General features: G+C 37.9%; 1 protein-coding gene across 3 annotated transcripts in view; it reads right to left on the bottom strand.

Annotated features, from left to right (window-relative positions):
* The window catches only part of CDH6 (cadherin 6), a 121,229-nt gene that overhangs the window by 49,346 nt on the left and 55,125 nt on the right, over positions 1-16,758 (bottom strand). For all 3 annotated transcript variants that reach the window (XM_074356632.1, XM_010955572.3, XM_074356639.1), the window contains one exon: positions 4,063-4,424. In XM_074356632.1, coding sequence (XP_074212733.1) covers positions 4,063-4,290 — 228 coding nt within the window. In that variant the 5' untranslated portion in view covers positions 4,291-4,424. The remainder of the gene's footprint in view (positions 1-4,062; positions 4,425-16,758) is intronic.

Raw genomic sequence — 16,758 nt, 5'->3', positions numbered from 1 at the left:
CATATTAGAATCATAAATACTTAAATTAAAAACCAACTAAATCAGAATCTCGGAGGAAGTGAGACCCAGGCCTAGGTACATAGTTTTAAAAGCAGCACTTCTCAAATTTCAATGTGTGTAAAATTCACCTAGGGATCTTATTGAAAAGCAGATTCTGATTCAACAGATCTCAGGTGGGGCCCAAGAGTCTCCATTTCTAACAAGCTCTCAGCTGACACAGGTGCTGCTTATGTTAAATTAGCTAAAAGTTTCCCTAAATGCTTCTGTACTTTAGAAAAAAATCATATTCCTTATCTGTATCTGTACCCATATCTGTATCTTAAGCTCACAAAGTTTTACCCAATACAGGACCTCTTCTTCCTATTCTGATACCCTGCCTGCCACCACCTTTTTAAGGTGAGTAGAGGTGTTGAGAATTTTCCATAAATCAGTGTCTGAGTTGTTAATATTTCAGCAACAACTGGCCTTCCTCACTTCTACGCTAATCTGGTCACAGAGAAATGCTGGGGAGCTTTAAGATCACCCGAGAAGGAAGGTCTTGCTACCTTCACTTGTGCTTCGATTTTAAGGCATGATCTTGTATATTCACTTCATTGTCTCTCCAGCCTCCAGCCTCCATCTCCTGCAGTTTCTCAGATGCTTCTGCGACTTTCTTTTTCCTCCTTCTACACCTGATGGCCCTTTGCTCCCATGCCCGTTCTCATATTCTCCTCACTCCTCCATCGTCATTGTCACCTCTGACTTACCCCAAATAACTGGAACCAAGGAACACAAATGTAAAGTATAAACAGATGCTGAGAATGTAACAACTTCTTTCTTCTACTTTGAATGCTCTTTGCTCATCCTCATGACTTTTCCTTGGTTAATGCTTCTATCTGTTGAACTGTACAGATCAGTCTTTACAGTTTCAGGCCTCAAGAATAGGCTCTAAGTAACTACTATTCAGTAGGGCTAATGGCACAATTTAAGGTTCTGTTAGCCTTTGTACACCTGTATATGCCAATCTAACTACAGTCCTATGGTTCCCAAAGTGTGCACCAAGGCACCCTGGGGTGCAGCAGGGAACTCACTGTGGCACCAGGAAGTATCTTTACATTTTGAGGAAATCACAGTAACATTTCTGCTTGGGCAGCCATCTTGTGAATTACCAGCTCAGAGTAGTTCACAGTTTCAACAGCAGGGGGTGCTACATTCCTTTCCATGATGTCATGTATTGATGAAGCTGGGTTTCCCAGAGTGCTCCTGATAAAAGGTAAATACTGTGCAAAAATCAATGTGGAAAAGGAAATGAGGGGTCAGTGTCCAATCTGAGAAGTTGTGCAATGCCCAATAAGGGCCCACATTCCATTAGGAAGTAACTATGGCTATTTAAGAACAAAATAAAAATATTATTTTTTCTGTTAATTGGTTTTTTATTACTTATTTGTCAGAACACAAATACCTATTAAGTTGTGTGGACCTATTCCTTTTGGCCTAAGGGCACTCTGAAAAAAATTTCTGAGAAACATGAAGGGCATTGTGAGCCAAGAAAGTTTTGGAACCTCTGCTAGAGTCTAATTCTTTTTCTCCTAAAATGTCTTAAGTTTGTGGATCCAAATAATGTCATCAGGTATCTGTTTATTCCAAATCTATTAAAAGTGGACCGCTTGTTGTCACATGAGAAACAAATCTTTTTTAAAAAATTTATTCTTTGTCTACTATTAATTGTGGTAAAAAACAAATTGTAGTCTGATCCTTTTTTCTGTTGATAAAACATAAAGTCGAAAGACAGAGTCGGGAAGATGCCCTATCAATAGTTCAGGAACATGTTCTACACACATCTGATTCAGCAAAGCTGGCAACTCTGACAACTTCAGTTACTGCCCTTGACTCTTTTTCCCCAGTGGGTAGTTTCTTATGTGTTATAACTTCAGGGAGGTGGGGGAGGGGCAGATGATGGTGAGGTAGGGAAATTCATCTCGCTGTCGACAAAATATCCAAATCTGAGAATCAAATTGAAGCTGTGATTGTGAAGGAATTTTTCCACAATCCTTTACATTCGCCACTCACGGAGAGATTCGTTAATTACATCATTTTACTTCTGCAATGATACATAAGTTAATATTCCATTTCCATGCATTCCAGACAGATTTAATAGAGTGTATATGACGGAGTTTTCATCAATAACAGTAACTTCTCTTTGCACCTACTATGTGCCAGCCACTAGTTCTTGTCTCACTTTACACTGCAAGTTCATTAGGTAGACCTTGCTCTGTGCATTTTCTAGATGGAGAAACTGAAGTCTGGAAGGTGAATAACCTGCCCTGGGCCACACGACTGGCAGTGGCCGCACAGCGACGGAGCCTCAGATCTGCCTGAGTGCACGGCTCGCAGCTCTGCCCCACGGCAATACTACCTCTCACAGCTGTAATCATACAGTGGACTCCTCTGAGGTTTTATACACTGCTGCTTCAGTATTTTGAAATATCTGGCCTTTCTTTAAAAATACATGGTATTTCTGATATAAAATGGTATCACAATTTGAGAAGAAAACAGGAGGGAATCAATTATTTAGATACAGCACTTTAAATACTTAAACTTCTATAACAATAACATTGTTTGTGTTACAGAAAGTGTAGAAAGATTGTAAGATTATTATTATTTTTTTACATCCATTGCCTTGTCAATGTAGTGCTAGTCAAGTTTCACAAAGGAAATGGAGTGAAGTACAAGTAAGGGTGCCGTCTTTCTTCAGCTGTCATACAGCACGTGAATTTCACAGCAAACACAAGGCTGGACCCTTGGGGATCTGTGTTGATGTTCACCCCTTCACTGAATACTTCCTCTCCTACTTTATTCGACATTAAATAATTCACTTCATTGGAATGCTGCCTGGTTACCTCAGCCCAAGCCATGGATGGCTTTCCTTCATCTATTGTGGTAAATGCTTAAAGACAGTGTTTGTACGTGGTTATTCAGGGATATTGAAAACAGACTAAAGTGTGGACAGGCAGCCCTTGGAATCTGTAAAATTTATGCTATTTGCGTGATATCCGAATACAGATAGTTTAAAGTTGTAGCTGTAATCATAAATGAAGATGTTTTATCATCTCTATTATGTTCATTCCCAGTATGTCTGTAAAGGATGTGTGACAATTATTTTTCTTATCAATACCATGTTCTGAAACAGAGAACTTAAGAAGTACAAACCTGTATCCCTGTCTTTTTTTTTTTATACCTTTGCAGCATGCAGATATTCTGCAACAGGAATCTAGCTGATGATAAAATTTCAGTCAAACTCACGATGACAGTATAACCAAGCTGTTTCCCTGACTCAGCTCCAGTAATCTGTAAGGGCTGTAATGAGTGATACCTCCTCATTCTACTTTCTGGAGCCAATAAAATGGTCAGATGGTATTTGGAAATAGTACCTTTACATAACCATTTTTCTCTTTTGTGAATGTGGCCACAACTAAATAACAAGCTTTTGAAATGCCTGGCTCTTGCCAGTTATTGGAGATGAGACAAAACCAGCAGCAGCAGCAGTAACAGCCAAATCTAAGGCAGCGGTGGGTTTTGAGGACCAAGGGCTGCATTTGGTCAGAGAATGGATGGCACTGTAGGCAGCTGAGTTAAAAAAATAGTTAATTTGAACCTGGCCAAAGGACTAGAGCTCGGAACGTTTGCTTTCAGAATGAGAAAAAGGAAACTTCCTTTCTTTACAGCTTAATCTCTCTATTCCTATTTTTAATACATCCTACTTTACAAAATAGCTGGACCACATTTTTCAAGCTAAAGTAAAAATTAAAGGATTTATGATAATCCTATGCAGAGGGTTGTGGGCGTTTCGTTTTCAAGTGGAGGATTTCTCTTTTTTTCTTGTTGTTGCACTGCTAACATTTCTCAGCTTCATGCTATAGTCTTCTTCCCAAAACTACTCAAGTGAAAAAAAAAGTCTTACCAGATTAGCAACAATTCTTAACTGTACTAGGGGAATAGTTCACATCCTCCCCATCTATTTATGAGAAGTAACTTCTTCAGGCTTTTAAAATCAGAATGTCAAAGAGCCCAGTGGAATCCTACCTTGCCCACATACTGATAATCGGATCCCGTGTATTCCTCCAGGAGAAAGAATTGATTCCACATCCAGCTCCTTTTTGAACGGCTCAGCTCATTTTTGCTGTTTCCGGAGAGCTCCAGGGCCCTTTTCTTTGCCGGGAAACCACTAGTCCTCTTAGACAATGGAGTTGAGAAAGTTGGGTAGGGCTGACCAACCCAAAAGAGTAGCAAGAAGTACCGGTAAGTTCTCATTGTGATGACACAGTCCAGTCCAGTCTCTGGGTAGTGGGTACCCCTCTCCTTGAAGTGCCTTTTTTCACTGCACTGTATCCAGCCTCATTCCTCCTTCCTTCCTTAATGTTCTTGGCTCGGCTCTCAGAGGATATCTGGAAAGAATAATAACATATCAAGCATTTTTAGAGATGCTTAAAATTCAGTGTTTGAGCAAATTAGCTCTGGAAAAAAGAGGACAGAAATTTGAATAGCGAAACAACAGAAAAATAAGTTGGCTATCAATTTTTAAATGAGGATAACGGTCTTTCAGAGATGCTAAATGGAAGGCGTGTGCCGAGTAGGAAGCTGCTGTTTTCTTCTCTCCTTTTCTATCACTTAAAAATCCTATTTTAAGTAATAGCATTGCTGTAGGTCAACATGCCAGAGTGGATTATTTCACTACTCTTTTACCTCTGAGTATGTGGGCTGAGATCTGGTTAGAAGAAATGAGTTTGCGTTTCTGATTCTATTTGCATATTTATCCTCATGAACAAGTCTGAGGCAAAGGATACCAGAGACAATTTCAATTCCATTGAAAGTGGGTAAGGTTGAAATTTCGCTACAGTGTCTTGAGCACCTGTGATGTGGAGGCTTGAGCCTGTTCTGCAGACTCTTGGCTTCGGAGATGTGATGGAACAGCCTGGGTCAAATAAGGTTGGAAAAGACCTCATGCTTTCTCTTCAGAATGCTTATTAGTGTATTGAAGTTTCTGAAGTGAAATTTTGTAATGATGATAATGAGCCTACATTTAATCTGGTATTTCCCAAACTTGACCAGGAAACTTTTTTCCCTCATATGATCTAATATCACTATAGGATGAGGTAATGAACAAACTATAGAATTTGTATTTAATGGAATATCAGAATAAAATGAATAATTCTTTTCAAATTTCTTAGGAAATCCTGATGGGATAAAATGTATCTCTAAATTTTACTTGTAACTTAAGCAACAAAGCATGTATATTAAAATTAGTCCAACAGTTTCTATGTAATTTTCACAGGTACATCAAACATACTGCAATATCAAAGTGAGGGCGACTGACGACAAGGTCTTCAGAAAAGTCAGCTATTATACTTGTGGGCAATAATTTTCTGTGACAAATATTAATTTTCAAGAGCACAGCCTAGCATTTAAAAAAATCTTCAGGCCAGAGTGCTTGACAAAGATGTCACAATTTGGTTTACTATTTTATGTAATTAAAGTAATATATGCCTATATCTCCCTCCTAAGCTTTTCCATAGTTCTTTTAAAAAAATCCAACAAAGTACTCCCTAATATTAATATTACTACTTGATACAGAAAAAATTTTCCTAAATAATACCAACAAAAAATGTAGTGCTTCGTCATGCAGAAAACAGGAGTAATTAAACTGGCATAGTTACTAGATAAATACAGATAAAGAAACATGTTTGAGGTAACCTGATCAGTATTTTTTTTTCCTCTATGTCAGAAAAGATATGTTCCCATGTCTCCTGTTATTCTACCAGGTAAGTGTATTTGTGATCATTTTTTTTTTAACCTCAGCAATGAATAATTATAGCCCCCCAACACGTGGTTGAGTGGAAGCTTTTTGTTGGAATGTAAGTGAAGTATTTCATAGCGTTCAGCATTTTTAAACCTTTATTCCATTATTATGCATCTTCTTGACGGCAGGCTGGGGAAGTTGAAAATTCCGCAAGTGAGTGAATTAGTACTATGACAATTAGTCATGCTGGAAAAACACCACGTAACAGTATATTTGTCATTATGTGGCCTTGGTACAGGTGTGGAGTGACTGATGACCAATTAGGTAACGGCAATTCTTCTCTCTTAGCTCAGGGATGGTGTATCAAGGGGACTGAGACAGCATATGGAGAAAAGCCCTCTGAAGACGTCTATTCATTTCTAGTCGTGGAGATTACATTGAGGTTGACTCAGTGGAAATTACATTTTTCTTAATTTCCCACATTCTCCATTATTTGCATAGACAAATCCTGCAGTGAAGAATTACACGTCTGCTGCTGCACTCAGTGTGTGCCCTGCGGTGCTGGCAGGAAAGAGGGATGCAGAGAATGGAGGTGTCAGCTGTTTAAAAGGCAGACTCCTAAAGGCCATTTTAAAGAAAAATCGGTCCCTGCGGGTGTTGTGTGCAAACTCTACAAGCTGTTGGCACTTGAATATTAAATATTAGTTCTTTTTAATATCACAGATACCAAAATGTCATGTATTTCACTTTTTTTTTTTTTTTGGCTGAGCTGGTAATAAGCTTTTAAAGTGGTACAAATTAAAGCAATATTTCCAAGTATGGTAGAACATCTAGTTTTGCTATAACCCAGCTCCTTTTGTAACAGCTTGGCAGGGTAAGTCCTTGTTAAAACTCATTACACAAAATTACTAAAATGACCATGATCTATTCATATTTGGTGTTAGTTTTTTAGAGAGATAGATTTCTCTGTGAAATTCTATGGTAAAAAAAAAAACTCTCCAACAAACTGGAAACTGTTGAATATATAACTTAGTAATTCTCATATAATAGTTCCTAGTAGTCAAGATTGCATTGTGGTTAAGATTATCAGTGTTGGAGCCAGACTGCCTGGGTTTAAATTGCTGTGGATTTGGGAAAATGCTTAATCTCACTACACCTTAGTTTCTTCTTCTGTAAATTTGGGTAATTACAGTAACTACCTCATAGGGTGTTGTAAGGATTAAATAAGTCATTACATGCACTTAACACAGTGCCTGGCACTTAGTAAGGTATTAATAAGTATTATCTGGTATTATTATTATTACTACTATTGTTACTGACTATTATTAGCATGGCAAGTGTAGAACCCATCTGTAGCATTCTATAAAAGTCTGCAAAAGATAGTTCCCTCTTAGGCTGAAAAATTTTTTTATTTTTCAAGAAGCATTTCCAATGAAGTCGAATTATTTTAAAAATAAAGAATAGAAGCACTTTAAAAATCAGAATTAGTCCATTTGCTAACTGTTTTCCTTTGTGTGGACTTCAATTCAGGATTTCACAGTAATGATGTAGAAACAAAGAAGGCAGAAGCTTTCTGCCCTCTGCCTGCCTCAGGAAGAGGAATATGGGCAAAAAAAGGAAAGTTCACTGGAGGGCAGAGGGCAGACTCATTCATAGAATCTATGCATTTTTTTCCCTCTTTCCATTTTATTATGTTAAGGTTTTGAAAATCATCTTTATTTTATTTAGGTGAAAAAAAATCAGAACTAGCTCCAATGTAATAATTCTGCCGAAATGGTACTGGATAAACACGTCTTTTTATAATTTTAACATGTTGATATGATTCTAATATTATCTCAACCAAGAATTTGATATAGTTGAAAAGAGTGATACACCTATTTTAGATTTGAATCTAAAAATATGAAATGGAAAAAGCCCCCATATTCCAAGCACAACGTTCGATGCAAAAACCAGGATTCTTAAGGTGCTAAATGGCCATAAGTTTAAGGAAGGTCCCTGACACCATACACAAAAATAAACTAAAAATAGATCAAAGACTTAAACATAAGACAAGACACAATAAACCTCCTAGAAGAAAATATAGGCAAAACATTATCTGACATACATCTGAAAAATGCTCTCCTAGGGCATTCTACCCGAGCAATAGAAATAAAAGCAAGAATAAACAAATGGGACATAATGAAACTTACAAGCTTCTGCACAGCAAAGGAAATCATAAGTAAAACAAAATGACAACCTATGGAATGGGAGAAAATTTTTGCAAATGAAACCGACAAAGGCTTGATCTCCAGAATATATAAGCAGCTCATACGACTTAATAAGAAAAAAAGAAACAACCCAATCCAAAAATGGGCAGAAGACCTAAACAAGCAATTCTCCAAGGAAGACATACCAATGATCAATAGGCACATGAAAAAATGCTCAATATCACTAATTATCAGAGAAATGCAAGTCAAAACTACAATGAGATATGACCTCACACCAGTCAGAATGGCCATCATTCAAAAGTCCACAAATGACAAATGCTGGAGAGGCTGTGAACAAAAGGGACCCCTCCTACACTGCTGGTGGGAATGCAGTTTGGTGCAGCCACTATGGAAAACAGTATGGAGATTCCTCAAAAGACTAGGAATAGACTTAACCATATGACCCAGGAATCCTGCTCCTGGGCATATATCCAGAAGGAACCCTACTTCAGAATGACACCTGCACCCCAAAGTTCATAGCAGCACTATTTACAATAGCCAAGACATGGAAACAGCCTAAATGTCCATCAACAGATGACTGGATAAAGAAGTGGTATATTTATACAATGGAATACTACTCAGCCATAAAAACTGACAACATAACGCCATTTGCAGCAACATGGATGTTCCTGGAGAATGTCATTCTAAGTGAAGTAAGCCAGAAAGAGAAGGAAAAATGCCATATTAGATCACTCATATGTGGAATCTAAAAACAAAACAAAACAAAACAAAACAGAAATACAAAACAGAAACAGACTCATAGACATAGAATACAAATTTGTGGTTGCCAGCGGGATGGTGGGTGGGAAGGGACAGACTGGGATTTCAAAGTGTAGAATAGATAAACAAGATTGTACTGTGTAGGGAAATACATACAGGATCTTGTGGTGGCTCACAGTGAAAGAGAATGTGACAATGAACGTATGTATGTTCATGTATAACTGAAAAATTGTGCTCTATACTGGAATTTGACACAACATTGTAAAATGACTATAACTCAATAAAAAAAGTTTAAAAAAATAAAATAAATAAGGAAGGGAAGGAAAGGGCCTGGTGGAGCACACCACCTTCCAGCAATGTGGGAAAGCTGCTGACTTCTGAGCAAAGTGCAGGAGAACCACATGGTAAGCAGTAATCAGATATGCAGGCTATTTTGTAGGCATCAGGAAGTTAACTAAAATGACAAAAAAGCAAGGGCATACATAGACACTGAATTTTAAAATAGCAGGTCTGAGTATTCGATTAGGAAAGATCAGAAGATTAGACAGTGGGAGGGGAAAGAATACAACACAGATATTGTACCTTTTTGCCTCCATCTCCTCATGGCATTAACAGCAAATCAGATAAAAATATCAAAAACTCTAAAAATAAAACTCAAACTGCTTTTATAGCCTAGCAATGAACTTAGATTACTTAATAGACCATTTCTCTACTTATATTATTTGCTGGAATCTGTTTTTTTTGGGGGGGATTTCTATTTCTTATAGGTAATTGTATGCTCTGAAATTTGATATGCAAAAGTGGTTGCTCCAGAAAAATAGTTTGAATCTTTGCAGAAGCCTTTTTTTAGTGATGTGTAGAAGGTAATTAAATAAGATGTTTATGGAGAGTGAGGCAAAGCCCACATAGCATTGATAATTGCATACTTTGAAAATTTATTTGCCTGGCAGCCAATATGCATATATACTTCATTCTTCACAAGAGTGCATAGTCAAGTCCAGCTTTTATTTGATGCATGCCAGTTAGAAGGAGCCTGGGCCTTATTAATTCAGGTTCTACCAATTTAGAATATGTGATAATTAATGCAGAAGCTGGGCTGAAGTTTTCCTTTGATTAGCAAAATCTTTTCCTCTAGATTATTGGAAATTAATAATGTAAAAATATTTCATAGGATATATAGAATGAGAAGACAAACTACAATGTCTTCAAGTTCCCTGGAGTACTTTGGAATCACCTTTTATTTGCAAATAATGAATATGCTAATTAGAAAACTTCTCTATTGATTGAATTACTTCTCCAGTGACTTATGCTTGATAGCAGCCTGAGTGACTCAACTATATTATCTGGTTTTGAGATACTGATTTTATTATACTATTTACAGACAAATGAATAAGTAAATATTAGACAGATTTAAAAGCAATATAATCACTTTAAAGTTTTAGAATTCATACTGAGCATACATTTGTCTTGGTGTTCTTGATTAATTCTAATCAGTGCAATATTACCTTCATGCTACCTAGGCTTACAAATTAAACCAAGTACACTCATTCTTTGGTATGCAGAGACTTAACTTTGGCATTGAAAGCACAGTAAGCATTCAATAAAGCAACATTATTAATATACTTGAACCATATACCATTGTAAGAGAATGTTTTAAAATCTGTTATGAAATTGTTTCTTCAAATAAATGGTGTTGCACACAAATACTGTAGCGTAGCACTTTGCATGATGCTGTTCACAGAAAACATTTCTGAAAATACTGTCTACCCATGTCGCCCTAACCCACTGGTATAACCCATCAACAATGGTTTTCACATACATATCATAAATCCCTTATTCATTTTTGGTACTTCTCACATTCTGTCATCACGGAGGTAGAAAACAGCTGGTTATTTACAACTATTTAACATTTCTCCTGACTCTATTGGATTCCTACTCTGAGCCTGAAATCTCTCCAGTCCCACACTGTCTTTGGGTACAGTGGGGGTGAGGATGGTATTTACTCCATTAAAACCTAGCAAAATCAAAGAAACAGAACTGTGATAATCAGGATGGATTAAATAGTGAAGCCAAAGGGTCACACATCTTCCTACAAGGAAATGTTTAAAATACATATATACATTCTTTATTCTGCAAGAAGAGCTTTACAGCCAATTAAGTCTGTCCATGATCAATTTTCCGATCACCCAAGAAACTTTGTTTTGAACAGGTTGCCACCTGTGAATAAAAGTAAGTCTATAGAGTATGGCTGACCTTCTAGAAGTGGTGACATAAGGATGGAACCAATTTAAAATTTTTGGTAGAGATTTCATATGAAGTCTTCATTTCTAAACCTCCATTTCATTTTTCTGTAAATGTCAAAGTCACTGTTGAGTAAAATTGGTTCTGTTTCGTGTGTGTAATGAACTCCACTGAAATGTGTCAAACAGCCTTGGCATCCTTCATCACGTAGCATTCCTCTTGTGCCAATGAATCATTATGGCAACAGCCATCAAATGATGCCTGAATTTTTTGTAAATGTTTATATTTGTGGATAATATGCCAATCTGTTTGCAAACGGATGTGTTTCCAGATGAAGCTATTTCAACAGTATTACCCTTGTTCTAAAATCATATTCCACACATTGCATTAATGAAGATAAAATCAAATGTGTTACAGCGCATAAAATGGTGTTTTATATGTAGTTGAGGCTCAAGGAATATTTGTTGATTTGAAATACTCACTTGGAACAAAAAACCCAAAAACTTGAATAAAAAAACCAAAAAACAAAAAACGCAGCTCTTTTTCCACATGGGGGCGTGGCAGACGGAGGCCAAACTATTTTATCATAAGAGAAAGAATCAGAATATGGTTAAGAACAGACTCTGGCATGCCACACTCTGGGTTAGACGCTCAGCCCCACCCAACACTGGCTGGGCAAGTGGGGGACCAATGTGTGTCTCAATTTTTTAAATCTATAAAATGGCATATTAATAGTACCTACCTCAGACTTCATGAATGAGTCCATGTGAGGGCTTAGCTATTAAGATGGCCACAACCACCTAAAGTGTCAAAGAATATCTTAGCAGAGGACACACTTCGCCTCTTGCACGTTTCTTGTTTTGCCTTTCACAATTGAGAAACTGAAGTCAGTTGCTAATCTTTAAAGATCAGTACATGCCCATATCCGGCTTCACTTGAAACCACAGATACTCTGGTGACCTCTTCATTTCTGGAGTGGCGGAGGCTGGCTCCTGAAGCTGGCACTTCCCTATGACCCTCACTGGTGCCTGTCCACTGTGTGTTTCATTGCCATTCAACTGCCTTTTCCCATCTCAGGTTCTCCGTGGTTTTCTTAAACCTCCTTGCTTCTTTCCTTTATGGGTCCTGCCTGGCCCCTAAGGGCCTTTGGGCTTGTGGAGCCTGTCTTTTCCCAAAAGATTTACTCATGTGAACAAAGGAGAAGAGAAAGCATTGTATGCCTTTAATCAGCTCTTCATGGCATGAATTTTAAACATTTCTGTAGCAAAGTATATGTTTAGGTTGCAGAAATGTATGAAAGACTTGGTTTCCTCTCTGCTTGTACATTAGGCTCTCTGGTAGCTTCGTTAATTTTTTTGAATGCACAGCCGTTTAGGACCACGAAACTTCAACAAGACTGCAAGATGTCAAAACCCACTTGCACATTAGTGCAATAGCTCAATGAAAGGGCAGCCTGAGTGTATTGGCTGGGAGCTACAAAGGTACCTGATCGGGTGTGAGGAGTTCAAAGCAGATTCAACTTTATTAAATTGCAAAAGGAGACACATAGTTGGGTTTACCATTAAGTCACTGTGAAACCTGGCACATCACAGATGATTTTTAAAGCACTCATGTCAAGTGCTATGAGGAGTGGTGACGCTGTATTTATTCTTGCTGACATGATGTCTAAGCCTTTATCAATTATATGAAGTCTAGTTCATAATAATGGCTAAACTTGCTGTCTTCTAAACCTAAACTTACTCTGAGCTAGGCCCTGTGCTTAAGCACATCACAAATTTGTCTTCATTTAATTCTCATGACAAATCTGTGAGGTGGATACTATTCTTATAACTTCTGCAGATGAGAAACTGAAGCTTAGAGAGATGGGGTAACTTGTCCAAGGTCATGCAATGAGTACTTGATGAAGCCACCTAGCCCTGCCATCAGACTCTGGAAGTCCTCGCTCTGAACTCACTCTGAGTCACAGGCCAGGCTGCTGCCCATGATAAGTGCGACTGCGACTTTAGAACTGAGTCTTCAAGATTCCCCTAAAAATTTAACCATAACACAGATTGCTGAGAGGTAAAAACAGTTGTCAAAAATGTATAAGCTTAAAAGAACAGCAAACAAAGTTTGCTTTGTGTCCTGCAAGGGGGTAAACATGCGATCTGAAACAACAATTCTTTGAGATGGAGACCATCTCTCTTAGCCTCCATTCTGGAGACAAGAAACACAGGCTTGGAGGGACTGGATGCTCTGCCCAAGGGTGCACAGCTAGCAGTTGGCAGAACTTGGATCAAACCCAGCTAATGGAGATTAACCATGGCATTCACTGTCTCATTTGTATTTTGCTCATGGGAACAGCATCTAGGTTTTATTTATTCTCATTTCAGACAAAATTTGAACAAATTTATCATCAGGTTTCTAAATCCCCAGCAAATTAAAGGGATGGTGTAAGGAATGCTGGAGGCTGGAGTAGCAATATTAGTAGGAGGTGGTGGCTGAAAGGCACAGAATGTGGCTTCTAAAGGCAGACAGAAGAATTAAAGAAAGAACAGACAGAGTCAGGGGCTGGCCCTGGGGGACAGGCGACAACACTCGTGTTCCTATGCCGAGAATAGTGTCTACAGCTAGTGACACCAGATAAACATTTGTGAAATAAGTGACTGCATGGATGAACGCATGAGCGACGGATTGTAAGAATGACTAAACGCGTGAACTGATATGACTAATGACTGTTAAGAACGGGCACAGGAATACTTCACAGCACTTGAGGAGACCCAGCACACGAATATTCATTATGACGACTTTGAATCATTAAGAAGAGTTCCAAGTTCTGCTGAATGTTTGGTTTGAGAAGGCATGGCTTTGTAGAATAAATACAAGCAAAATGACGGTCAAAAGTTACAACAGTGGTGTTTAGAACGGCTGGGGGTTAGCCCTCACTGTCTCTCTTTCTTCCTTCCCGTGTTATCCATCTCAGGCAGGCACTTCCACCTCTCAGAGCTTTTGTTTCTCCCGTGTGAAATGGGGGCTGGTGTGCTAATACCCAGGGATAAAACAGCACCACGGCTAGAAGCACACTCTGAGCCAGTTCACCCACATGCATCCCAGCGTCAATCCGCGTTAGTCCTGAGAAGTTGGCAAGCGACTGGATGTGATGTGCTTCAATTTCCTCCTTTCCGAATTGGGGCTAGTAAAGTTTTAGGGTCTGAGTGGAGGCACCTGATAAACAGCACTTCTCTCCTGAACTACAAAGACATTAAGAAAACAAGGACACCAACAACAAAGGAGCGTATTCAGGCAGGGCTCCCCGCGAGGCAGGGCTCCCCGCGAGGCAGGGTTAAATTCTATTTCGCTTTTCTTTTGCAAAAGCAGAAGCTGCTGCTACCTCTGGATAGCAGGCTCCAATTCTATGGTTCAGAGCCAGAAGGAATGACTTTCTGCTCCCACCCCTGGCCCATTCAAGTACAGTACCCAGAGAACACTTTTTGAAGAAAATGATCAGGCAGAATCTGTTTTAATCCCCAGGAATTAAAAAAAGATCATTAGAGACATCAGTGATCCTGAGAGCCAGTAAATCACTTATTAATTACCAACAATTCTTGTACTTAAAGCTTTGCTTTTTGGAGTTGTTTATAGCATCACTAAAAGGAAAAAAGTATGAATAATTTAAAGGCTGGGATTTTAAAACTTCCCTTAAAATATCTTTCGCTACAGGTCAATCAATGCATTAGAGGCAAAATGAATTCCTTTCCATCTCTCTTCACCTTTCCCATAACCCCCATTCCCTCAGCACACACAGAGAAACACGGCAGAAAGGGATGATGTGCTTTGGACATTTTACCTGTTAACACTGAAAAGCTACAGTGGCTCTTCTCACCCGAGAGAATAGCACTATTCACGGAGGTGTAACCCTTCACACTAAGTTATAATGGGAAAAAATAACTGAAGCCCCATTTGATATTTGGAAAGTTTCATTCATTCAGTGTGTTTTATGCAACACTTTATTTGCAGAGGATCCATAACCTAAATTAAATCCTTCTCATAATATCCTGGTGTAATAACTTAGTAGAAATTTAATTAAATAAATATCGTATAACAACTTCAAGTGGTACTGCAACGCTTCAAGGTTTATTCCCTGAGACTTAACTAAAGTAGAAGGGGGCCTGTGAAACTGGGGACATATTAACCAACTCAGGCTAATGTTAACTGACCATCAAATTAGACTTGAATAGACAGGAAGACAATGTGCTTGAATGGGTTGCTGGATGTTTTATCAATTTTGATTGCCTTCATTTAAAAACTTTAATTAGAACCTCTGTTTACTTGAGTCAAATTGTGCATAAAATATCACGCAAAACATTTTCAAAGGGAATTTTAATTATACCACTAAAGAAATGCCCTTGTTCAATGTTTACTAAACACTTGCCAGAACAAGTTAATTAATACATGTTTAAATTAGTGAAAGAAGAAGAAGAGAAACAAAGAAAAAAATCACATTCATCTTCTGTCAAGTTTTACTGCAGTTGTCAAAGAAGTTCAGTTTCTAATTTAACGACTGCACTATCACAGCGTACATGTGTAATTACACACAATGGTGCACCAGAACACAACAAGGCCAGCACAAAGCTAATTTCCACTGGTGGTTATTGTTCAAAATAATTGTGCATTGTTACTTGATGTTCTGCAGTCACCAAATCAAGCATTTTTTCAGTCATCCATCTATTAATTTTTCCACGGTAGAAAGTCAGAATATTCACATGTTACTTTTTCAATAGTACTTTTATAATAGGTCAGTAATAGGGCCTTTTACTTATTTAAAGCTACAGATAAATACTACAGAAATAGCTTAATATGTAGAAAAAGAAAAATTTTGATGTTACTGAGTTTTTAGTTTCAATTTGAATATGCCACCAACTTTTCAGCTTTATCTTTTCAAAATCCCCCTTTCCCCATCTACTAATGTAAACAATGACTGCTTGTGTTAGTAAAGATAGATATTGGGAACCAGTTGATAATCTACTAGAAAAACAGAATGAAATCAATCTTTCTGGGGTATGCCCTGTTATCTCAGTAGCTTTATGAAAACTCAGAAGGAAAAGTATCCAAAATAATTTTGAAATCTTTTGAAGAATGAAAATGCACATATCCCATTAATGGTGACTACCATCAATAAGAAATTTATTCTTTTAATCAGTGTACCCCACATCAGTCCTATTATAGTTTGCCCCTGTATTGTTGAAGCTGCTCACCAAATTTCTCAAATCCTCTAAGAAGCCACAACCAGTGCAAGTCTGAGACATGACACTGACTTAAGAGTAGGCCTCCCTTAAGTGTCCTATCTGACATTCTACTGATGGGCCTGGTCAATCAACTGATTTGTTATAAAAATTAAATTTGATACAGTATGTAAAACACTTATGCACTGCCATGTAAGCAGGCAATAAATATTAGCCAGCATGGCTTTTGATATCGTTGCTTACCAAGTGCTGATCTAATGCAGTGCAACAATAGTACCTTTAACAATCCGCTGCCTCGGGGCCACTTAATATTAGTAAAAAACATGAAGTCAAAATATCATGAAATGCAGCTGATTTGAAAAACAAAGCAAAACAAAATACCTTTTCCTTCTACGTATTATTTTCCTTTACACTTAGGAAAATGCATGTTTGGTACTTAAGCATGCTACTGACTTGCTCTGTGATTTCAGCTGGCAGGGGAAACAGAATTTCCTAATGTATTTTTCCTAATAAAATAAAGAACCTGAAGTGCCAGCATATTTGCACACCTACC

The sequence above is a fragment of the Camelus bactrianus genome, chromosome 3, assembly GCF_048773025.1.
Source record: "Camelus bactrianus isolate YW-2024 breed Bactrian camel chromosome 3, ASM4877302v1, whole genome shotgun sequence".
NCBI lineage: Eukaryota > Metazoa > Chordata > Mammalia > Artiodactyla > Camelidae > Camelus > Camelus bactrianus.
This window is presented reverse-complemented; position numbering and strand designations above follow the sequence as displayed.